Source organism: Callorhinchus milii, unplaced genomic scaffold, assembly GCF_018977255.1.
Source record: "Callorhinchus milii isolate IMCB2004 unplaced genomic scaffold, IMCB_Cmil_1.0 Scaffold2, whole genome shotgun sequence".
Classification (NCBI taxonomy): Eukaryota; Metazoa; Chordata; class Chondrichthyes; order Chimaeriformes; family Callorhinchidae; genus Callorhinchus; species Callorhinchus milii.
This window is the reverse complement of record NW_024704743.1, coordinates 49,104,450-49,129,646: the sequence shown is the minus strand read 5'-3', so window position 1 is coordinate 49,129,646 and position 25,197 is coordinate 49,104,450. Positions and strand designations below refer to the sequence as shown.

At 38.6% G+C, this 25,197-nt stretch overlaps 1 protein-coding gene across 1 annotated transcript in view; it reads left to right on the top strand.

The window, feature by feature from the left end:
- LOC103183180 (dual 3',5'-cyclic-AMP and -GMP phosphodiesterase 11A-like) overlaps window positions 1–25,197 on the top strand; it is a 129,876-nt gene that overhangs the window by 34,516 nt on the left and 70,163 nt on the right. Inside the window, exons 3-9 of the mRNA XM_007900515.2 lie at window positions 7,993–8,082; window positions 9,242–9,382; window positions 9,921–9,985; window positions 12,125–12,245; window positions 21,141–21,216; window positions 23,981–24,048; window positions 24,793–24,885. Of these exons, the coding sequence (XP_007898706.2) occupies window positions 7,993–8,082; window positions 9,242–9,382; window positions 9,921–9,985; window positions 12,125–12,245; window positions 21,141–21,216; window positions 23,981–24,048; window positions 24,793–24,885 (654 nt within the window). The remainder of the gene's footprint in view (window positions 1–7,992; window positions 8,083–9,241; window positions 9,383–9,920; window positions 9,986–12,124; window positions 12,246–21,140; window positions 21,217–23,980; window positions 24,049–24,792; window positions 24,886–25,197) is intronic.

Genomic DNA, 25,197 nt, shown 5'->3' with positions numbered 1-25,197 from the left:
GAAAGCAAGCAGTTGGTAAGAAGATTGATCTGGTGACGTAATCGGTGAGACTCGAGTCCTGCTGTGCAACATGCCTGTCTTAACTTCCAAATATGTAGCAGAATACCAGACCACAGCATACAGTAACAGGATCTGGCATAGATCTCTGTACTTCTCTTCCTTCTCCCACCGGCTGTAACCAATAACTTACAGAATCAAACAAAGTTCATAGCACAGAGAGAGTTCATTCAACCACTCCAACCCCATTCCCCTATTCTCTTCTTCATACCCTTTAATACTGCTTTTCTCAAGCGTTTAGATAACTCCCTTTTAATTGTTAATCTGGACTCCACTTCCATGGCTATTCATGGCAAGGCATTTGATATTGTAACAATTCTTCACACGAAAATTATTTTCCGAAACCTCCCCTCTTCCCTTCTAGTCATAATCTCCACGATTGGTCCTCTTGTTAATGACTCACCAATAATCCTTGTCTATTTACCTGTTCAAAACCATTCATTATTTTGAAAACTGCATTGGATCCCCCTTAAACTTCTCTGCTCCAATAAAAACAGTGCCAAGTATCACGGCTCTTCATATACCTATAACCATTAATTCCTGGTACCATCCTTAGGTAATTTCCACTGTATGGAGTAATTTCCACTGTACAGAGTCAACATATTGACTTACATATGAACTGCACTGCATAATGGTAGATCATGGGGTGACTGCTCACTTTGCAACAATTTGCATTTATAATAATAATAATAATAATAATCCTTGCATTTGATATAGCGCTTTTCACGTCGGGAGGACGTCCCAAAGCGCTTCACAGAATATACTGTAAAGTGAGTTGACTGTATATTTGTGGGCCAACGCGGCAGCCAATTGCGCACAGCAATGTCCCACAAACAGTCATAGATTGAAAATGACCAATTTAATTATTGTTTTTGTTTTTTGGAGGGATTATTATAAGGCGTGTGGAGTAAGGAAACTTGCCCAAGGTTTCGCCCTGCCTGGAATTGAACTCAGGTCTCTTGCTTGCAAAGCGAGATTTATATAGTGCCCTTCACATAGGGTAGCATTCCTATGGTGCTTGACAATGGCAGGGCACGATGCCGAGCTAGTGGGAGGGAGGTAACTGTAAGCACAGTTGAAGATGAAGATCTTCAGGCAAGACCTGAAGATGGGGAAGGTAGGGGGCAAATGGAGGTATAGAGGAAGAGTGTTTCAGAGTTTCGGGGCGTAGTGGCTGAAAGCGCGGCCATCAAGGGTGGAACAGAGGGCACAAGGGACATGCAGGAGCTAGTCGAGCAGAGGCAGTGAGTAGTGGGTTAGGGGTTATGCAGGTCGGAGAGGTAGGAAGGTGCCAGGGCAAGAAGGGATTTTAAAGGGATTGCATGTCCCCCATCTTGGCCTGGCTGTTAAAGGGAGGCACTTTCAGGAAGGGAAAGCTGGAGATGGTGAATAGAATATGCCCCAAACAGGTCACAGATCTGACCTTCCATCTGGAGAACAGCAGATGGCACCAAGAATTTAAATGAAACAAGGGCTAGAAATTTGGGAACTTGAGGAATCTCTCATTCATCCCAAGTGACTGGAATGAAAGTACCCCTGGGATCTTTCTATTCAGGTACAAGTAGGCACCACAAACAAAGCAGACAATCTGGGAAGAAATTTCACATGGATTTCAATTCACTCTATTTATGTAAAATTGTACAATGTCCAGAATTTTTGGAATTCAATGAAATTAATTTTTAAATTCTATCTTAATTTTGAAGCAGGATTTTTGTAAATTCTTTTAAGTACAAAAAGGCTTTAAATGTTAAATTCAACAATTTGTCAAATGCTGTATGCTTTAAACTGCTCTATAAATAAATCCATCTAGACCCAGATGGAATTTCTCCCATAGTAGATTAAAGTACACAATAATAATATGCATTTATATAGGATAATGATTTGGAGTGCTTCACAGACAGTGTTGGATTCTGAACAACGGAGGAGGGGGAAGACCCTCATTTAATCTGTGGTTTCTAGATTAATCATGTTGTTTCTATTTGCATTTAACTTGAGCAAACTGGAGAAAAGTTACCTAAACAATTATTTTGATGAGGACAATGCAGAAGAATTCCTGACTTGTTCAAGTCAGTAGACTATTTCTCCTCACCGCTGATAAACGTTCAGAAAATGGGACCGAAAGACAGATTAAAAAGCATTCACTTTTGCAGCTCCTCCAGCTACTTTAAGTCAATAACGGTACAAATAACAGGTACACAAGTAAAATAGAACACACAGAGAGAGAGAGAGAGAGAGAGAGAATGGGGAAAATGATAGAATAGAATAAAGAACAAAAAAACAGATGTGAAACTTCTAACATTTATTTTTTGAGTTTCAGGATAATACGTTCACTCAAGCCGTTTTTTAGTACAGCATAAATATTTCTTACAATATTGTGGTGTAGAAGCTTAAAACATTAGTACTATCTGGTCCAGGGGGATACAGATTTTGCTGTAAATGTCAGCAGTATAACAGCTATGACTATTTATATGCTCTGTAAAAGATTTCCCTTGCTGTAGAGATTACCTTCCTGTTACTGACAGTAGGAAAAGTAATTTTTTTTAAACTTTCTAAATTGGTCTTTATTTTTCCACATGTGTTTATTATTCCTGTAATAAATATATGATATATTTCCACATACAAACCTTCGGTGCACTTTAAATATTATAGGGCAACATGGGAAACATAAATAAAAAATAAACTGGAAATTCTCCAATTACCAGAAGTTTAAAGTTATATTGGCTGACAGAAAAAAAGTGAAATTGACTACTGGGGAGTGCCTATTAAATAGAAAAAGTGTTTCTTCCACATAGATAAACATCTAGTCTAATGATCTGATGGCTGTAACACAGAATATTGAATACAAAGTTGGTCTAGTCTGTGTTAAGCATTACATAAAATCAATGATAAGGACAATAAATGAATAAGTGAGTGTGTGATTTTGCTGTAGTAATTTTACACTGAGAATGAATTAATTACACCCTTCATGCGTTAGTACCGTCCTAACTCTGTGATCTTTCCCTACCCCACTCCTCTGCTTGCCCACTCTGCTTAGGTCCACCCCCTCCATGTCACCATTTGTGGCCAAGCCTTTGACTACTATGCCCCTACCTCTGGAACTCCTCCCTCTTGCCTCGTCAACCTCTATCTGTCTTTAAATCCCATTTAAAACCTACCTCTTCAATGGTGCCTTCATCTCCCCCCCCCCCCCCACCCTTTCTTCATTGTGTATCGTCTGGTTCCAACACCATGAAGCCCTCTGAGATGTTATCCTACGTGAAGGGTGCTATAATAATGCAAGCTGTTGTAATTAGATTGAAGACAGGTATCACAAACTGAATGTTGATAACCCAGGTATTTCAGTTTCAAAATCTTTTATTCTGTGTTGGGAGCTGCTGTAACCAGTAAAAGAGTTCTGTAACCAGTAGCAGAAAGAACATTTTACAATGTTCCAAATACCATCTGTAACCACATCTCAGGTTTAAGCTGATATCATAGATTGGTGTAGTGTAGCCGAAGCAATGTCTAAATGTCATCTGAAAAAATGTGTTATCCCTTTATAACAAGGCATGTTGGCCTACAAAACACAGTCATTATATTTTACAGTAAATCCCATAGTGAATTTTACCGTAATTCCTTTGAGACGTCTTCTTGATGTGAAAGGCGCTACATCAAATGTAAGAATTATTGTTTTTATTACTTAAGATACTGTGCTGTTGTGTGCAATATACAGAAATATTGGCATTTCTTACCTTTTTTCCATCAACCGTTTCCATTATTTTTGCCGACAGGAGTCTGCCGATAGATACCAGTGAAAGATAAGGCTTGTATTATATGATAGATTTTAAATACATTTATGAAAATACAATTTGCCCTTATCCCTTGCGATTAAAGCAGATTCTGCAAAGTGTATAATGTCAGGGTAATTTTCTGTTACGTGTCTAATTTTTTTACATCCTTTAGCATCTCACTCATATCATTACAAGTGATAATTGTTAATCAAGAATTCAGGAGTGTAAATTTCACACTGGGAAGCTTTAAGCAGTCCACACTGCTCATATTATCATAAATATAAAATACTACCTTTCCAAATAAATTACTTTTGGAACTCTGTAGAACTGCTCTTTTACGTAAATTATGGAGCATTGTGGAAAATCAGTCATACACTTAGCAGTAGTCTTTACATGTGCACATACCCATAAACTACCTGCAATATTGACATGAAAGGTACGTGTGTTCGTGGGTTTCAGCAGGAAATCTCGTCATAAAATTCACAATAAACATATAGCTTTTCTGTACGTTTTAAAATATTTAAGAGTCCCTGATGGAAAATTTTGTTCTGCGGTTAAGCCAGCAAACTATGTGGTCTAATTACTTTTGCATACTCTTATCATGTGAAGCATAGCTTCTCAGACCAAGGCGATGACATTTGCAGAATAATAACATATTTGTATCCTGCTGCTGCACAGCAAAAATTGTCAGCTTTTTGCTCTATACAGGTCTGTTACCTTCTGTTACAATCCATTGTAGGAACATCAGAAAGGGAATTTGGCAATCAAATGAATCCTTAGAGAAACCATAAGTGAAATACAAAATGTAACTTCTCTTGACAGATAGAAATCCAATCAATGTGAATGTTTTATATTGCTAACATCTTCAGTTCCTCCTGACTAATCTGGCCCTTTGTTTGAGCAAGGCTGTGTTCGGGTAGTTTTGAAGATGTGAAAACAATGAGCAGCTGGTGATGCACAGTGGGATGGATTCAATGGAAAGGGAATGGCAACTCACTAGCATCACCATTACCCCAAATATACAGGGACTATCTCAAGTCCCATCAATAAATACCCTTTTAAAAACAGACCATTACAAAGCATTATGATGATGTCCAGCGCATTTTGTTTTGTTCCGTCCACTTGGGCTGAATTGCTTTAAAGTTTAAAAAGAGGCACTGTGTTTGAGAGAAAGAAACAAAGGCATTTGCTAAACTATTTCTGTTTAGGTAAGCAGAAGACCCAGAAGTGTCAGGTGTTATTGATGAATCACATACAAGTGATTCAGTGACATGTTCCAACGTGATATACGTCACTGGATCTTTTATTTAGTTTATTAGTGAAAACAGGTCTGCCGGACATATCTTGAAAGTTATTATTTGGATAATGTATACTATAGTCAGAATCAGAATCATCAGAAACTGATAAGGTTTGTATTTACCTCATTAGCTATGCTTCTCAGCTTTAAATCTTGATATCAACCATCAAATCTTTTATATTTCAGGACTGCATTAAAAAAGAGAATTTAGAACTAAAGTCTTCACTCTTGGAAATAATGAAAAATAATGAAAATTGGCACAGCAGATGCAGAAACTGGAAATGGAAAAGGCTGTGCCTGCAGGCAGTCAGAACAGAGTCTTTCCTGAGTCCCCCTGTTGTTCACATTATTCATGAATTATTTGGAGGAGAGAATGTTGTGTAACATAATATTTGCTGAAAATGCCAAGTTAGGAGGCAAGGTGATAAGCATAAGGGAAATAAATAGCTTTCAGAAGACATCTGGTCCAATTAAGCCAATGAATATTAATCTAGGTAAATGCAAGATAATGCAAATTAAAGAGGAAACAGTAAAGTATGCGTAGCAGAAAGTGCAACATTAAAGTTACACACTGTTTTTCATTATTATGGTTTTATTTTAATTACACTGTGGCAAAGGACACTTTAACAAGAACCCTATCAAAAGCAACTTACTTCATGGGTGTTTGTGGGATAATGCTGCACACAAATTGTCTGCTTTGTTCGCCTATAAAATACACAATCACTATACTTTACATGAAGTGTTTTGGTACATCCTCCCGAACTGAAAGGTGCAATATCAAGTGCAAAGATTATTATTAGAAGTAGTATTAACAGTATAAATGTAGAGCAGAAATCTGTAAACAGCAGCTAAGTTTTGCAAGTCTGACCTCACTGGGAACATGAATCTGCTTTAGGAAAGCAGAGCAAGTCTGGCTTGTTTACAAGAGTCAAGAAAGGTGATTTTGAAAAACTAAAATGTTTAAGGATTGGATTGATGACAGTTATAAACATGTCAAATAAAAGATCAAGGTAGGTCTGAGGAATTTAAGCATGTCTGGCGAATAATATGGTGAATTCAACCTTTTGAGAATTATTTTGAATTATGGCTAAAAATGATAATAGTAACAGCAGAATGAGTCAGCAGAGTCCAGGAATGTCCTCATAAAAGATTTCAGGGATCCATATGTTTCTACCCATGGTAAAGGAGCAAGCGGAGATAAAATATATGGCAAATCTATTGCCAGTGATTTCTTAACCGTGAAAGTAATGTAGATATTTGATATTTTTATGGTGTTTGACTATCAGAGGAGATGAAAAACAACAACAAATTACATTTGTATGGCACATTTCACTTCGGGAGGATGTCCGAAGGTGCTGGATAGTTGGGGATTTGGACCCAAGCGGGCATTGGGATCATGGGTGCTGGAGGGAGGGAGGATAAGGGTAGGAGGGTGACCGAAGATGCGGTCAAAGAGGAGAGTCTTGAGATGTGTCTTGAAGGAGGCAAGGGAGGGAGCAAGGTGAAGGAATGTGGAGTGGAATTCCAAAGGGTGGGTGCACAGAGGCTGAAGGCCTGTCCGCCAATGGTGGGGTGGGGCAGGTCGGGCGGGGGATGTGGAGCAGGCTGGAGCCTGCTGAGCGGAGAGAGCGGAGGGGTTGACATGGAGTTAGCAGGTCACAGAGGTATGAAGGAACAAAGCTGTGGAGGGCCTTGAGGACAAGGATTTTGAATTCTATCTCTGGGGAATGGGGAGCCAATAGAGCCGGGTGAGGGTGATAGGGTCACAGAGTCTGGTGCGGAAAGGGACACGAGCTGCAGAGTTCTGGATGATCTGTAGCTTGTGGAGGGAAGAGTTGGGAAGGCCAACAAGCAGGGACTGACTCATGAAACCTCAGCACAAAATTGATTGAGCAGCAATGTGATGTACACAGGTTTACGTGCAGAAACTCCAGTTTACATCAGGGGTGATATGACCCCAGCAATGACCAAATAGTAGTTAGACTGCTTGAGGTTTTTTCCAACTACCCTGATACAATCCAAACTAATATACGTATACCAAGGGCATCAATGCAATCACTTGTATATCACTTCTTAAGTAATTCAGATTTGTCTTTCTAGTTATTATTAACATGAAAACTATTAATAGAAAATGAAGAAATTAATAATGGCCATAATTCCGAAACCAGCATGTTTTATATTTTTGGCTTGATGCTTGAGATGGTGTGATATACAGATCTAACAAGTTGTGCCTTGAACACACAGGACGTGGATTTGCACCTGTCCTTCCCTCATGGTGAGTTTCTGGTCTCTGAGGTGTCATTTGGAGAGGTAATGACTGGAGATCAAAGAAAAGAAAGAGGCTGTTCGCATTACATTTCTCAGCTGGGATTTATTCCTTGTTCAAATGTATTGCTTTAAGAACTGATCGTCCTACCCCAACCCTCCCTGGCTTCCACCCTTCCTGATCCCAACCCCCAGCTCAGGTCCAAATCCCTGACTGTCCAGTTCCTTGGGACATCCTCCCGACGGGAAAGGCGCTATACAAATGTTGTTGGAGAGATACGATACAGGAAAACAGTCTAAATCCCAGCAGGTAAATAAATTAGGCAAATAGAAATATCTACTTCATGGTTCGTACCTTATGAAAGTAGGCAATAAACTTATTATGGTTGAATAGTCACTTCAGAAAAAGTAGTTTATTTTGAAGGCAAACAAGTAAAAGGTGAAAAAATGCTTATTCCAAAGCATCTCAATATAGCAAAATGTAATCTGGAAAACACTCATCTACCCAAACATCTAAAATAATTAATTTTAAGATTAATACATCATAAGCCTATTTGGAATAAAATAATTTAGAATATCCTTGTGTGTTTATGTTTCTTCCAGGTACTACAAATGTATCTGCCATTCTGTGGCATATCCATTTCCAATGCCAAACTGTTTGCAGCGTCTCGAAAGGAATATGACAGAGGCAGGGTAAGGTTTCCAAGTCTATCAAATTAAATTTAATAGAAATTGGGCAAAATGTTTTTTTTTCGGTGTGTGCATGCGCGCGTGTGCATGTGAGAGCGTGTGTGAGCTTGTGTGAGTGTGAATGAGTGTGAGCGAGCCTGGCTCAGTTGTTAGCACTCTTGCCTCTGAGCCAGAAGGTTGTGGGTTTAAGTCCCACATTGGGACTTGGAACTCATATAGTCTAGGCTGATGCTCCATTGCAGTAAGGGTGGTGGGGTGGTGGTGGGGTGGGGGTTGCTGCACTACTGTCGGAGCTGCCATCCTTTGGATGAGATATTAAACCAAGGTCCTGTCTGCCTATCCAGGTGGACGTTTAAGATCCCATAGCACTATTCAAAACAGTAGGGTGTTTCTCCCAGTATCCTTGATCAACAATCCCCCAAATAAAATTAGTCACCCATTCCATAAGGTCTTTGTGAGACATTGGGGTGTGCAAATTGGCTGCCACATTCACTCACAGAATTTACAGTCAATCCACTTTATCATGTCCAAGGTTACTCCAAGTAATTCAAGGGTAAAAGTAATAGAATTATCTAAGCTTGTTTTAAAAGGATACTGATGAGTTTCTGCTAGTATGGCAAGTGCTTTGACCTGATTGTTACACAAATGTTATTCATACTCATACGGTATATAGGTTAATATTGCTCAAATCTAAGAATAGGTTTGCATTCATTACTCTCCAGTAACAGCTGATGTTTCGCATGGGATGAGCAAAGTTTTAGGTAGGAGGGGTCATGAGGGAAGAAAGCAAAACATTGTCCTACTTAATTTGAACCAATCTGAGGATAAAAATGAAAGCATCTTGCACATAAATCAATATTTTGTCACAATTCTTAGTGTAAAGCAGAATATGGTCCTATATACTGAGACATGTTACACAATACAACACTGGACTTGTATAAACTGGCCCAAATTGAGTACTAGAGATAAATTCAGTTAATTGTCATCATTCTCTAATGCTTTTATTTTCAGACGACTCACCTTGGAATAATTATGCCTCTATTTTAAGTTAATATTAAGATGCTTTTGTTAGCTCACAAGTTTTATACTGGCTGTGTGCAGCCTATTGATCCGACCTTTCTTTTAGTGCTGCTGTTTTTTAATTTCATCAAAATGGTTTCAGGCATTACTAGAAGTTGTCAATGATTTATTTGAAGAGCAAACAGAGCTGGAGAAGGTTGTCAGGAAGATCATGCAGCGAGCTCTAACCCTGCTACAATGTGAGCGATGCTCTGTCCTTCTTCTGGAAGATGTTGAATCTCCTGTAAGTAATTTTATTAGTTCCCTATTTTTGAGCTCAGGCCAAAAAGCATTTATTAAAAAGAAGCTGAAGCGAGTGTCTAAAAAGTTCATTTCAAATTATTCAACCTTTTCTACATCGTCACACATTGGAGTCTAATTTGTGGTTTGGGTTACAAAGTACAGCTGTCCTTAACCTCATAATTAACAACTAATGTGAAGGATTATTCAATTGCCTATAAACCCTTTCAGTGTTTGTTAGTTTAAGTTCATCTTTAATTCCCTCTGTACATGATACCATGGGTATAAATTAAAGAACCAATTTCCTCTCCCACCTCCCCCCCAAAAAGCAATATTGTATGGACCTTATCCAGACTAAACATGGAATCCAATGCAAAATGAGGTCAAAGCTTGTGACTACCCTCACATTTGTGTGGTCCAGAGTTATTTGATCATTGCTCAGTGCTCAGGTTGGCAAATCATCAGCTTCACTCAGATCTCTCATGCTCCAAGCTGAAATGTCATTGTGGGAGGATTTCAGTGTCCTGTTCTTATTTTTCTAGGTCGTCAAGTTTTCAAAGACTTTTGAACTGATGTCTCCAGTGTGTTGCGTGGACAGTGAAATTAGGTGCGAAAAAAAAATGATTTGATAATCTTGAGATACATTTGTGGTTTCCTTGTATAAAGGGTGAAAAAAATATTGCATTTTTGGTTGGTGGAAAACATGTTCAATCATTTTACAGAAGGTTATGGTTAGATAGAATATAAATGGGGTATCACAAACTGATTCTGAGGGAGATAATGTGATAAGGCAAGTTCAGATGAGAAGGCCCTTTTGCTGATTTGATCTCATCTTTTTAGAATACACTCCTTATCTTTCAATTATGGCATCAAGCTGTTTCTTAACAAGTCCAGTGTCCTGGCTTCAACCACCTTTTCTGGAATCCCTTTGATGCCATGTTACTGTTTATTTGCCCTAGTATTGCTGATAAGCATAACTTAATAAATGGAGTATGGTACGAAGCCCACATTAACAACTGTGCTACATGGAATTCACTGAGCTGAATCACCACCCCCTTCAGCAACCAATATACAACAATTTTCACTTATATACAAGCTTTTACTTAAGGAGCCCAAGCTTGGATGAAAATAGGAAGAGTAGCAGGTAGGTGGCTGAACAGTGGTCAAAGAAATAGAGGGATAGGTCTTTAGATGGGTTTTGAAAGCAGAGAGGGAGAGGCGGTGGCAGAGGGATTTTGGAAGAGTTCGAAAAGGTGGGGACAAGGTGGCTGGAAGTTTACCCACCAGTGGTGGAGCAGAGCTTAGGGGCAAGAGGCAGGAGCAGAGAGAGAGGCTGGGGAGAAGGGTCATAGGAGATCACAGAGATGAGGTGGGACACGGCCATGCAGGCAGTTGAAGTTAAGGAGGAGGATATTAAACTTGATTTGCAAGGGGAATAGGGAGCCAGTGAAACCCGGTTAGCTGTTCTCACAGAAAGAATCCAGACCAGAGTTCTGGGATGGTTTGGAGTTTTTTGAAGGGTGGAGTTGGTGTGAAGAGTCTTGGAAAAGGTGAGTCTGGATACAGACTTCATAACATAATTTGAAATCCTTGGGGTTTATTCTACTCTGTGCCCAACATACAGTAAATTTGTTGATAGATTATGACTATTATTTAGTGAGTTGAACGAAATTGTCTCTAGAATCATACAAATTTGCAGCACAGAAGGAGGCTATTCAGCACTATTTGAAGCACTCTGGGATGTTATCTCCCGTGCGGGGCTCTATATAAATGCAAGTTGTTGTTGTTATTCATACCTGGGCTGAATCTCTTTAAGAGCTATCCATTCAATCCCACTGCCCTGTGTGGTTGGAAATAATTTCAATACAATATTATACACACAATTTAGATCTCTTTCATAATAAATTGTTACCTATAAATTAAAATTGTATTACAGTTGCCTGATCAGAATTGTGAACTTTCAAGGTGTAGATGAAATCAAGATGTTGAAATCAAGGATTGCCTGTCTGTCAGCCTGGCTCAATTGGTCAGGAGGTTGTGGGTGACAGTGCAGTGCAAGTCTTGGGGATTGTTGCAATGCTGCAAGGTGCTATCCTTTAGACGTTAAACTGAGGTCCCACCTGTACCTGTTCAGATGGATGGGCCATTAATATAAAATAGTTACAAATAGATCAAATAAGGAAGTTAGAAGAAATTTCTTCACACAGAGAGTAGTGGGATTGTGGAACATGCTATCGCAAGGAGTTGTTGAGGCAAATAGTACAGATGTATTTAAGGGAAAGCTAGATAGTTACATGAGGGAGAAAGGAATAGAAGGTTATGCTTGAAGGCTTAGTTGAGGAAGGGCAGGAAGGGGCTCATGTGGAGCATAAGCACCGATATAGACCAGTTGGGCCGAATGGCCTGTTCTTGTGCTGTATATTCTAATACATTCTAATTTATTCTAATGTATGTTAAAAATCCTATGGGAGTATTCAAAAAGAGAAGGGAGTTTCTCCCAGTGATCCTGCCAACAAAAATCCCCCAAATAAAATTGACCGTTTATTTCATTTGCTGCGTAAATTGGCAGGTCTGTTTGCCTACAAAATATATAATGATTACACTTTATTAATATATCATATGAAGAACTTTGAGACCTCTCTTCCCAATGTGAAAGGTGTAAAATCAAATGTAAGAATTATTACAATAAAACCTTGGCCTAGATCAAACTCTAATATAAATATTTATTATTCCTTGTGAAAGCTAGCATGGAGAAACTATCCTGCTCTGATTGGCTGATAAATAACAGCATCGCAGAGCTGGTTGCATCAACAGGCCTTCCAGTCAATATCAGCGATGTCTACCAAGATCCTCGCTTCGACACTGAGGTCAGTCAACTTTGCATTGGGTGGCAGTGAAGGAGCGAGATGAAGAGAAGCTTGACTTTAAGGCTTAGTAATGAACTTGGTACTAAAGTGCCATTGGTATGGTAACAGATTGGTAAAAACCTCTTTCCCTGTTACAAATAGCATACATATACTGTATGAATTTCAAGATGAATACAGACAGTGTGCCCTCTTCTGAATAACTTTGTTTCTGGAGCAGTTTTAACATAGCGATTTTATGTAGAATCATACAAATGTCAACATAGAAGTAATTGTCTTATTGTGCCTACGCTGTGCTCGCTTCCCAACTTGAACCATCTGCTCTTTCCCCATATATTATATCTCCATTCTTCATCTGTATCTGATTCCATTTCTAAATGTACTTATTGACTTGGCTCCATCATAAGTGGCAGTCTAATAAGTACCACATTCTATAATTCAAGCAAACAATGCTAAGCATTTGTCTGGATTGTTAGGGAATAACATGTATTTACAATAATTTTCTGTCTCACTATCTGAGGAGCACAAAATACAGTTCGCTTTTACAATTCAAAGAGTGATTAAAGCCAGATCACATAACACCTTGGAGGAAAGGGACACGCTAAGCATCAGTTTGGCTCAGTTGGTAGTATTCACTTCTGGATCAGATATGGATATCAGCCTCACATCATAGTCTACACTGACACTTTAGTGTGTACTGGGGGAGTATCATATTGTTGGAAATGTTATCATTTGGTTTTAAACTAAGTTCCTGTGGATTTATCCTTAGGTGGAGGTAAAAGATTCCATAGCACTATTTTAAAAGAGAAGAAGATTACTCCTGGTCCTGGCCAACAATCCTGCAAATAAATTGACCATTCATCTCAAGGCTCTAAATGAAACTTTGCTGGCTCAAGTAGTTGCCAATTTTGCTTACAAAAGCTGTCAATACACTTTACAGTAATTCAAGATGTTTTGAGAAGTTTCAATATAATAAAGTGCTATAAAAAAACTCCTTTAAAAAAAAGTACTTCAGAAATCAAATCCTGTACTGCAAAAATGAACAAACAAATGTTTCGGGGAGCTTGTTATTATCTGACAATTAGAACCAGGGCATATCTTCTTGTAGTTGCTGAGGAGGGAAAGATATTGGGCACTGCTCTCTGTTAGGCTTGTTGTCTTTGTGTTCCCTCATTGGTTCACATGCCAAACATGAACCCTGCACAAATACAGCTAAGCTTTCATAAGGTTCGGTGTTTGATTTACTCGGTTCACTATGTCCCATTTACCCATATATTTTTTATGTAGTTTCCATTGTTGCCTGGGGCTCTGCTGTCCTGTTAGATGGGTTTGGTAATACTCTGGGTCAGGTTATGAATGCCTTAAGATCATGTATTGGAGACTGCAGATCACAATCCATCATTAAATCTAACTTCATAAATTAATAAAAGATGATCTGAGATATTAATGTAAAAATGCCCTTGAAGTTATGCATTAAATTGTGATTAGTTCAGTTACATGGATAAATGGCTTTCACCTTTATCCTGGATTTTATCCTTAATTTGGATTTAATTAAATTAATTTGTCATTCATTGATTAATTTCATCTTCAGTTCTTACTGAGTATACCATTCAGTCTAGATTTAAAAATGTATTCAGGTATCCAGATCTTGCGATATGTTTGCCCTTAATTTACTTATACACTGTTTAAAGAATATCTGTTATTTGTTATTGTTCAAATACTAAAAGTTTCATAAAGTTTATATGAAAATTATACACTGGGTATTATATCAAAATGTGCACTCCAATAACTTTATTGGAAAGAACTGACCGTAATGTTAACCAGGCACCTTTAACTCAATGAGGTTTAGAAACTGTCAGTGCTGAAGATTGAATCCTTTCTTTAATTATCTTACCTGATCTATGCTGGCATAACCAAGTGGTGAAAGTGACTGGAAAAATTGGCAGAGGAATGGGAACCTTAAGATAACTCAGCTGTATTTGTTACCATAGTTAAGTCTGTGTTGTACACACTTTATCCATTTGATGGTGGAATGCAGAGAATCCTAAAATGTTACATTGCAGACACTGGCCACGCACCCTATTATATCATTGGCCAATTAAATTTTCATTTGCTCCTTTGATCCAAGTGCAGCTGGAACACTATGAAACAGATATTGTGACCCTTTAGATGGGGAGAGCTTCCTGGACAGTTTCATCCTGGAACCAGACACTCCCATGAGTCCCAGGGATCATTCCGTTGCCAGCCACGGAAAGGACTGGGTGACGGTCAGACAGGCGTGTAAGAGGACCCGAAAGAGAAGGGCAGAGGAACCCCAGGCTTTAACCTTGTTCAACAGGTATGAAATACTTACAACCTGTGTGGACAAGGAAGTCTGTGAGGAAGATGGGCAAACTTACCCCAACACCTCTATACAGGAGGCCAAACTGGAATAGTCAGAAAGAATATAGTGGTGATTGGGGATGAGACAGTCAGGAAGACTGACACACTTTTCTGCAGCCGTAGCAAGGAGACAAGAAGACTTTGTTGCCTTCCTGGGGCCAGGGTGAAGGACATCACTTCTGGGCTGGAGAAAAATTTGAAACAAGAGGGAGTGGATCCAATAGTTATGATTCACATAGGGACCAATGATGTAGGTAGGACAGGTAGGGGCGAGTTGAGGATCAAGTTCCGGGAATTGGGAGTTAAGCTAAAGAATAGAACATCGAAGGTGTTAATATCAGGATTATTACCTCAGCCAGGGGCAAATTGGTACAGGCAAACGAAAATTAAAGAGCTGAATACCTGGCTAAAAGAATGGTGCAGAGGGCAGGAGTTTCACTTTATAGGCCACTGGCACCAGTATTGGGGGAGATAGGAGCTATTCCAAAGGAATGGACTCCACCTAAACAGGGCTGGGACAAATGTCCTGGCAACACGAATAAATAGGGAGGTAGACAGGGCTTTAAACTACTGGGGGGGGTGGGTGGTAAATTCAATCACATGTAATCTGTTACAATTAAAATTAGGACCGATGAAAGTGGGAGAGCAGATTAACGAGGGAGATGAGCAAAGGGTGTCAAGCGGGGAAAGGAAGCCCAGGGATAGGGTACTGGTGAATAGGACTAATAGCCCGAAGTCAGAATTAAAGGTGCTATATCTGAATGCGCGAAGCATTCGAAACAAGATAGATGAGTTAAATGCACAAATAGAAACAAACGGGTATGATCTGGTCGTCATCACTGAGACATGGTTACAGGGAGATCAAGGGTGGGAGCTAAATATTCCAGGGTACGTGGTGTATAGGAAAGATAGGCAATGTGGTAAACGAGGAGGGGGGTGGCCCTGCTAATAAAGGATGGAATAAAAATAGTAGAGAGGAAAGATTTTAAATCAGAAAAGCAAGAAGTAGAGTCAGTATGGGTAGAGGTACGTAACAACAAGGGGCAGAAAACTCTAGTGGGGGTAGTTTATAGACCCCCGAACAGCAATCACAGTGTCTCTCAAGGTATAAATCAGGAAATTAGCAGAGCATGTAGTAAAGGAAAAACATTAATTGTGGGTGATTTTAATCTGCACATAGATTGGGACAACCAAATTGAGAAAAGTATGACAGAGGAAGAGTTTATAGAATGTATTAGGGATAATTATCCTGATCAGTATGCTGAGGAGCCAACCAGGGAACAGGCCATATTAGATCTTGTTTTGTGCAATGAAGCAGGGCTGATCAGCAAACTAGAAATTAAGGCTCCTCTAGGGCAAAGTGATGATAATATGATAGAATTTAGCATTACGTTAGAGAGAGAAATAGTTAAGTCCGAAGCAAAGGTTTCAAATTTAAGTAGAGCTAATTTTGCTGGTATGAGAGAGGATTTAGCCAAAATAAACTGGGAAATTAGACTTAAGGATTTGACAGTAGACCAGCAATGGCAGACGTTTAAGGAGATAGTGCAAAATTCCCAGCGAGCACGTATTCCTTTGAGGAATAAGAATGCCACGGGAAAGGTGGCCCAACCGTGGCTAACTAGAGCAGTTAGGGAAAGTATAAAGTTAAAGGAAGAAGCCTATAAAACAGCTAAGATGAGTGGTAAACCCGAGGATTGAGAGAACTTTAGGGATCAACAAAGGAGAACCAAAAAAGTGATTAGGAGGGAGAAAATGGAATATGATGGCAAACTAGCGAATAACGTAAAGACAGACTGCAAGAGTTTTTATAAATATATAAAGAGGAAGAGGCTGTCAAGGGTAAATGTGGGTCCGCTACAGGCAGAGACGGGGGGAATTATAGTCGGGGACAAAGACATGGCAGAGTCATTAAACAAGTACTTTGCTACTGTCTTCACCTTAGAAGACACTGAAAACCTACCAAGAATAGAGGGGAACCAAGAAGAAAATGTTAGCGAGCAATTAGGAATTAATTGGAGGAATTAATATTAGTAAAGAAATGGTTTTAGATAAATTATCAGGTCTTAAAACTGATAAATCTCCTGGACCTGATGGCATATATCCTAGGGTTTTAAAAGAGGTGACTACTGAGATAGTGGATGGCTTGTCTTTGATCTTCCAAAATTCTCTGGATTCTGGAACGGTTCCCATTGATTGGAAGATTGCAAACGTGACACCACTATTTAAGAAGGGTGGGAGAGAAAAGTTGGGAACTATAGACCAGTTAGTCTGACTTCAGTGGTAGGGAAAATTCTTGAGTCCTTAATTAAGATGTCGTTATGGGATTCCTGGAAGACCATAACAAGATTAGGCAGAGTCAACATGGCTTTACAAAAGGGAAGTCATGCTTAACTAATCTTTTAGAGTTTTTTGAAGATGTATCTAGCAGGTTAGATAGGGGGAACCAGTAGATGTAGTATATTTAGATTTTAAAAAGGCATTTGACAAAGTGCCACACAAAAGGCTATTGCACAAGGTTAAGGCCCACGGGATTAATGGGAACATATTAGCATGGATTGAAGAGTGGCTAAAGGGTAGAAAACAGAGAGTAGGGATAAACGGGTCATTCTCGAATTGGCAGGATGTGACTAGTGGAGTGCCACAAGGATCAGTGCTTGGGCCTCAGCTATTTACAATTTACATCAATGATCTAGACGAGGACATAAACTAGGTGGGAGAGTAAGCTCTGAGGATGATGCAAAAAGATTGCAACGGGATATAGATAGGCTAGGGGAGTGGGCGAGTAGGTGGCAGATGGAATTTAATGTGGGGAAGTGTGAAGTTATTCACCTTGGTAGAAAAAATAGAAAAACAGATTATTTTCTAGAGGGGGAGAGATTAGATAGTGTTAGTGTGCAGATGGATTTGGGTGTCCTTGTACACCAGTCTCAAAACGTTAGTTTGCAGGTGCAGCAAGCAACTAAGAAGGTAAACGGCGTGTTAGCGTTCATTGCAAAAGGTTTAGAGTACAAGAGTAGGGAAGTCTTGCTGCAACTGTATAGGGCCTTGGTGAGACCGCACCTAGAGTATTGTGTGCAGTTTTGGTCTCCTTATTTAAAAAAGGACATACTTGCCCTAGAGGGGGTGCAGCGTAGATTCACTCAGTTAGTTCCTGGGATGAGGGCACTGACCTACGAGGATAGGCTGAATAAACTAGGGCTGTATTCTCTAGAGTACAGAAGAATTAGGGAAGATCTTATTGAAACATATAAGATTCTTAAAGGGCTGGATAAAGTAGACACTGAAGGTCTGTTTCCCCTGGTAGGAGAATCTATAACCAGGGGTCACAGTCTTAAAATTAAAGGTCAGCCTTTTAGAACAGAGTTGAGGAAACATTTCTTCACTCAGAGGGTAGTGAATTTATGGAATTCACTAGCCCAGAAGGCTGTAGATGCTCAGTCCTTGAACATCTTCAAGGCTGAGACTGATAGATTTTTTAAAAAACAGAGGTATTAGGGGATACGGAGACAGGGCAGGTAATTAGAGTTAGGTCAGAAGATCAGCCATGATCTTATAGAATGGCGCGCAGGCTCGAGGGGCCGAATGGCCTACTCCTGCTCCTAATTCTTATGTTCTTATGTTCTTATTTTCACTTGCATGTGTATATCTGTATTTTTTTTATAAATATGAAGCCAGAATTGTTCTGTGGTAGTATAAAAAGAACTAAATTAACAGTGGACTCATTTTAAGATTAGTGTGTCTCCAGGTTGCATTGATATGATTGGAAGTAACTTGGATTTAACTTGTGATATCTATTAACAGGACTCTTTAATAATGTGAGAAGCACTTCACTCTAACCTCTGTGTGGGAACTCGGCTCTGAGCTGACCTACTGTCATCTTTACTGATATCCTCCTTGTAATTCTACCATTGTGGCTTTACAATAAATTCTACTGTGTGAATTCTCAGCGCTGCTCATGTGGGGAGTGGGATGTGTAACCATGTAGTGGGGTTCCTAGAGGCCGACAGTGAGTTTAACAAGATTCATTATTAGGGAATCCTGTTAAGAAATACTGCAGTACATGCCCACTGTACCAGTTTGCTCACTCAGATCACTGACATTTGACTTCCAAGGGTACGGAAGACTGTACTCATAATAGGAGCTAGACTCAAATCTGGAGTGAGTTTGTTAGAGTTGTTGGGGACATCAGTGTAGATCAAGCCTTTTACTAGTTCCAAAACAGTCCAATCCTTACAGTGAATCAAAATACAGCAAAACCATCTCCCAGATTCTCAACAGTGTGTAGAGAGAAAATGCAGAGTTTCACTGTATTCAGTGAATCAGAAAGAATTGGAAGAAAAAAATAAATAGATCATGGCTTTCTGGGATCCAACTTTCACATTTTAGTACCCAGGTTAACATCTCGTTCCCCACACAACTGAGTTTCCCAGCACTCAGATTGCACACAGTAGAATTTGTTTTACTGCCATTATTGATCAGATCTTTGTCTTCACAATGGTAGGATTACAAGGAGAGATGTGAGTAAAGGTGTCTCAAATCCCACTCCAAATCGTTGCACCGGGTTTTATAATCCTTCTGCGACTCGGCTGCTGCAAATGAAGAAAAAAATTATACAATGATAAAGCAGCTGCTTTGTCAGTGGTAAAACCCATATAAGTCAACTTTGGCAGCTGAGTCATGAAGAGAAATTGAACTGCACCCTCAGGCACTCAACACGATTATCAAATATTAATATTTATTAATTATTTATTGCATACTGTAATATTTTGTTCACAAAAGAATGCAGGAAACTTGACCACACTCAACAGTCTGCCAAGGTAGGTGGTAACAGTCAGTCAATATTATTCAAACTGGGATGCAGACATACAAGATGAGTTCACAGCCTACACATACCAAGCAATACAGTTAGCACAGATGAAGATTCACTTTTAAAGCACAAGCCATTAATTTTACAGTATAACGGAAATGAATCAGCCACAATCAGCACTTGCATATTTGGAATCTGTGAATTTTTAATAAAACAGATCTTCAAAATATTGGACCATCTCTTGGTATACGAGCTTTGAGATTTTTGTCTTACATGAATGATTCTATCTAAGTGCAAGTTATTCTTGAGATATTGTGGCCTAAGGTTGAGAAACTAAGTGAAGCAACACCTGAATAACGCAGTAAACCCCAAGGTTGAAAAGAGCAGCAGGCACATAAAATCACGAGAGAGGTTTGAAAGAGGAAAGCTCTTTGCCTATTGAATCTCATTCTTCCAACTTTACTCTTTTTCCATTAGAGAAACGAATAGTTTCTTAAATAAGTCCAAGGTCTTTACATAGTATTACATAGAATGCACAACATGGAAACAGGCTATTCAGGCCAACCAGTCCATGCCGATGTTTATACTCCGCATGATTCTCCACCCACTCATCACTCCCTCCCATACACTTCTATTCCTTTTTCCCTCATGTGTATATGTTACAGTAAAGTTGTGAAACCAAGGACTTCACAAAATCCTTGAAATTATCAGTAAAATTATGAAACCATGAATTCACTGAAATTAGAGTTTTCGTGAAACTTTGATCCCACCAGTGGACAGGGGTAGAGGGGGACACAGGAACATCCTGTGTCCCCCTCTCATTTATAGAGATTTAGACACTGACCAGTACAGGATAGCAGTGAAGGCTGGCATCCTGAGGAGTCACTATTCCAGGAACCAATTTGACCTCTGCCCACAACGATTGTTAACAGACACTTATGTCAACCAAGAGAAGTCAGTCTCACTCCGTGAAGCTGTCATTGCACAGTCTGTTTGTGGTGGATAAGGTTTTACGAAGTGTAACTGCAGTCAGAAGAAATGTCAGACCAACCATTGTAAATGCTTCAAAGCAAAACTAAAATGTAACTCCCGGTGTCATAGAAGCCTCACTTATGTTAACAAATGAACATTTGACTCATAGTGAATGTAATCTCATGAAGTTTATGGTGAACAGAATATTAATTTTTATAATGTGTTATTTATTTGTTGATAATGCTAACAAGTGTCAAGGCAAGGTTATCAATATAATTAAATGATCACTTCTTCACAAAATCTCTCTAATTTCAGTGATTTCATGGTTTCAAAATTTACTGAAAATGTCAGGGATTTTGCGAAATCCCTGGTTTTACAACTTTACTGGTTTCACATCTTTATTGTAACATGTATATCTAGTTTCCTTATCAACGCATCTATTCTCTCTGATTGAGCCACCCTGTTTGGTAGCCTATTTCCATTTAAGTGAAGGAAATAAGTAGTACAAACTTGTAGATTGCAGGAGGAATGGAAGACTAAGGGACGTAAGGAGTTCCAGACTTTTGAGATCTTGGAAAAGAATGAATTAAAAAAGTTTGTGATATAGAAGCTGTTATCATTTGTTTGAGGCTTTAAAATAACCATACAACAGTACTATTTTGTCAGGAAAATATTTTTTGTTATGAAAAAATAAACATGATGTTAATGGTTTTATTGATGACTCTGTTTTCCAGGCAGACCAGATGTCTGGCTTTCATATACGTTCTGTGCTGTGTGTTCCCATCTGGCACAGTAATCATCAAATCATCGGTGAGTTCAGGCAATGATATGAATCACCAACAGGTCTCTTTTCACAGAAAGATAGCCCAATTCTCCTTGTGGCTCGTGCAAATGCAACTTGTGCAAGTTACAAATGCATTGTTTTGGTGTGCTTAAATCTGTGTTTTGCAGAGCATATGATGAAATATAAACACTTTTGCCAAGTGGCAAGTGAGCACAATCCCTACTTTGCTTTTACTCCCCATGAATCCTGTATAAGATTACTCATCCTGCATTGCTCTACCCTTTCAATTATCTACATTTCAAAACAAATTAAACTAGGAAATATAAAGATGTCCTATGTGAAATGAGATTCCAGTATGGGAAGAGAAGAACAATGTTATTGTTTTGTACAGATTTTACCATGTGCTATTTTATGATTATTTATATAAAAAAGGTCTTTTTATATAGGAAATTTGCAAGAAGCAGATTGATTTTCACTGGAGAGACACATCTTCCAGAGTTGCAGTGTTCAAAAAAGTGATCTTTTGATCATATTGATAACCTTGCCTTGACATGTGTTAGCAGAGTCCACTTAATGTACTAACTGGAAGGAACAGCAAAACACAGACAGCTTGGGCCACAACCCTCCATCTAATTTGCATTTGGGTCTGCTGCAAGCCTATTTCAACTGGAGACAATTGCATTTAATAATAATAATAATAATAATAATCCTTGCATTTGATATCATGCTTTTCACGTCTTCTAGATGTCTCAAAGCACTTCACAGAATATGCTGTAAAGTGAATTGAGAGTATATTTTTGGGCGAAACCCAGCAGCCATTGCTCACAGCAGTGTCCCACAAATAGTCGTGGATTGAAAATGACCAATTTATTTTTGTTTTGGAGGGATTATTATTGGGCGTGTGGAGTAAGGAAACTTACCCAAGGTTTCGCCCTGCCTGGAATTGAACCCGGGTGTCTCACTTGCAAAGCGAGTGCTCTAACCACTGAGCTACAGGACTCCACTTGTGACCCTGTGCTACGTTTGTGAGCCAACAGCAAGGATAACATTCAAATCTATTACATTGACAACAATCAGTATTTTCTCCCTATTGGTTAATGCAATATATTCACCATTTTCTTTCTCAACAAGTTTACTTCAAATACAAGCATGCTGTGCTACACACATTAAGTCGGGATTATTAAGTCATATTGTTTGATTCTGTGTGACTCTCCCGGGTCTCATTGCAATATGCTGCATTAGAAACCTGCAGAAATACATATGCGTAAAAAGCACGTTTTAAGAGAACATTGAATATTCAGACATTCGCTTGTTATGAAAGTTTGCCCTTATGGTGAGGTTAGTATTTTTGTGTGTAATTTGCCAAATTTAGTAACATTTTTCATTATACAAAATCTAAATTTTTCCAAAATTGTACATGCAAGTCAGGATGGGAGGATGACTAATTGACATATATATTACAGCATGTTGCCAATTTTCTTTTAAAAAACTTACTTTCGCATATTACAGATCAGACTGCAGACATACAATAATTATAAAGACATGGTAAGCAATGAACCAAATAAAAGCCTAATTGAGATTATACAGAAGAGAAATAGACTTCTTTTAATCTGGGATAGGACAGCACACCATTTTATGTTGTAATATATTTACCATTTTTTTTCTGAACAAGTTTATTTCAAATACCCAATTATTATACTAATAGTATTAGGTAGAAGATATTAGGGTATTAGAAGAGGAAATTAAATGAAGGCCAAACTACAGTGGAATGACTTGAAGATGCATCTCATTTCAAGTCGATCAAAGTCATCAGAAGGCTAGAATGACAACTTTATTAAATTGAAGCATAAAGTGAGGAATCTCCACAACTCCGTTTGTGAAAAAATGTTTTCTGATTTCACTCGTAAACTGTTTGGCTCTAATTTTGAGATTAAGTCCCACTTTTTCGGATTCTTCTACCAGAGGAATGTGTTTCTCTATCTCTCTTTGTCAAATCCCATTATCATTTTAAACACCTCCATCACTGAACCTTCTTAGCTCAAGGGAATATAACCCAAACGTGTCCAACTTCTCCTTATAATTTAGCCCCCTTCAGTCCAGGTACCATTCTGGTGAATCTACGTAGCATGCCCCCCAAGGTCAATACATCTTTCCTAAATTGTGGCGCCCAAAACTGAACACAATACTCCAGCTTTGATTTGTACTTTACTGTACTTTATGTTTCAAAACATAACATCTGTTATCCATGATTCAAAGAGATTGGAAAGAGCTACGTGAATTCTAGGTATTATCAGAACTTAAAAGTGGTTATTGTCTACTATGTCAATGACCACTTAAAATGTGCAGTTAAAAAATGTTTATACAATAATAACTATAGGATATTCAATAACTTTAAATGGTACTTTTTATACAGAACTTTTAGCAATACTGAATTTCCTGACTCTTCTATTATTTACATTTCTCAAACGTAGTATTTAGATAATTGTGGCCAGCTTGTATGATGATGAATAGCCGATAGCATGGTGGATAGTCAAGGAAGCTGTATATAATAATCTTCTCTATAAAACTGGTTATATCATATCTTGTGTATTTTTGTTTCATATCAAAGTATTTTGAGATTAGTCATTTTACTATTTCCTATCTTTAACTAAAATCAATGTCAATATGTAGATCACTAGTATTGGAGATGGTGTAACTTCACTTACTATAAGTAGAGAAATCAAAGAGCAAGAATAATTCAAACCCAGGAACCAATAGCTCTGGTTTACTTATCCCTACTTTCTGCTGCAGGTGTTGCTCAGATCCTCAACAGGCTGGATAGAAAGACATTTGATGATGCTGATCAAAGGTTGTTTGAGGTAAGAGTGTTAAATTCTGTTTTGTTGTCACTTTTGGCAAGAAGTTGTGTTTTCTGTGCACAGGAAAAGAAAGTGTAAATGATGCCTTACTCTGGAAAAGCACCTCAGCAAGTAAAGTACATCTCTGCAAGGAACTACGTGCAAGTCATACAACACGTCTTAAAGCAGAGTTCACTTGGGTCAGCATAGAACCCTAGAAATTTAAACATAGTAAGCCGCTCGGCCCATCAAGTCTGTGCTGGCTCTTTTAAGAGCAATTCTTTCAGTCCCGTTTGTCTGCTCTTTCCCCACAACCCTGTAATTTACTACTTTCTAAATATCTATTGAGTTCCTTTTTGAAAGCTAATATGAATTCTGCCTCAAACACCACTCCAGCCAGGACATTCTATATCCTAACTACTCTGTGCATTAAAAAAATCTCTATCTGCTAACTATGTTCAATTGATTCCCTCTCGTCTCTGACCCACCAACCAAGTCACTGTCTCACCGACCATAGGGTTCCCTGAGGAGATGTGTTTATGTTTTGAGGCATCATTCACTCTGCCATTTCCCTTTTCAAATGTTTTCCCCCCCGTAAAAAAAGGCTACAGAAATTGCGTAAAAAGTTAAAGTTTTAAAGGTAATCCTAGTTGCTTACAGTGTTCTGCCTTTAATAAGCTTTATGTTGAGGATTCCTGGTTTAATTAAATAGATTAATTGGTTTATGATTCCTTGCGTAGTACTGATGTATTGTGGTTTCTCTAGGCATTCGTCATTTTTTGTGGTCTTGGTATCAACAATACGATGATGTACAATCAAGTGAAAAAGTCCTGGGCGAAGCAGTTGGTGGCTCTTGATGTCAGTATGTTTTTATCTTATTTTTATATTTTACAAATGTATTTTTCTGTAGATAAAATGGAACAAAGACCTGAGAAGAGTGGCTAAATAGAGTATATGAATATGTTATTTTTAATTAAGAGCAACGGTGAAAAGCAAAGCACCAAATTATTCAACAAGTGATTTAGTGATGGTAAGTCTGAGATTTAAAAATTAGTTTGTAGGAGGAACAAAAGATAGAAGAAGGAGGTAAGGGAGTTGAAGAGTGGTGAGGTCCTGAGAAAGATTGCTTTAGAATAGGAGACAATGGGAATTTCAATACACTGTATAATT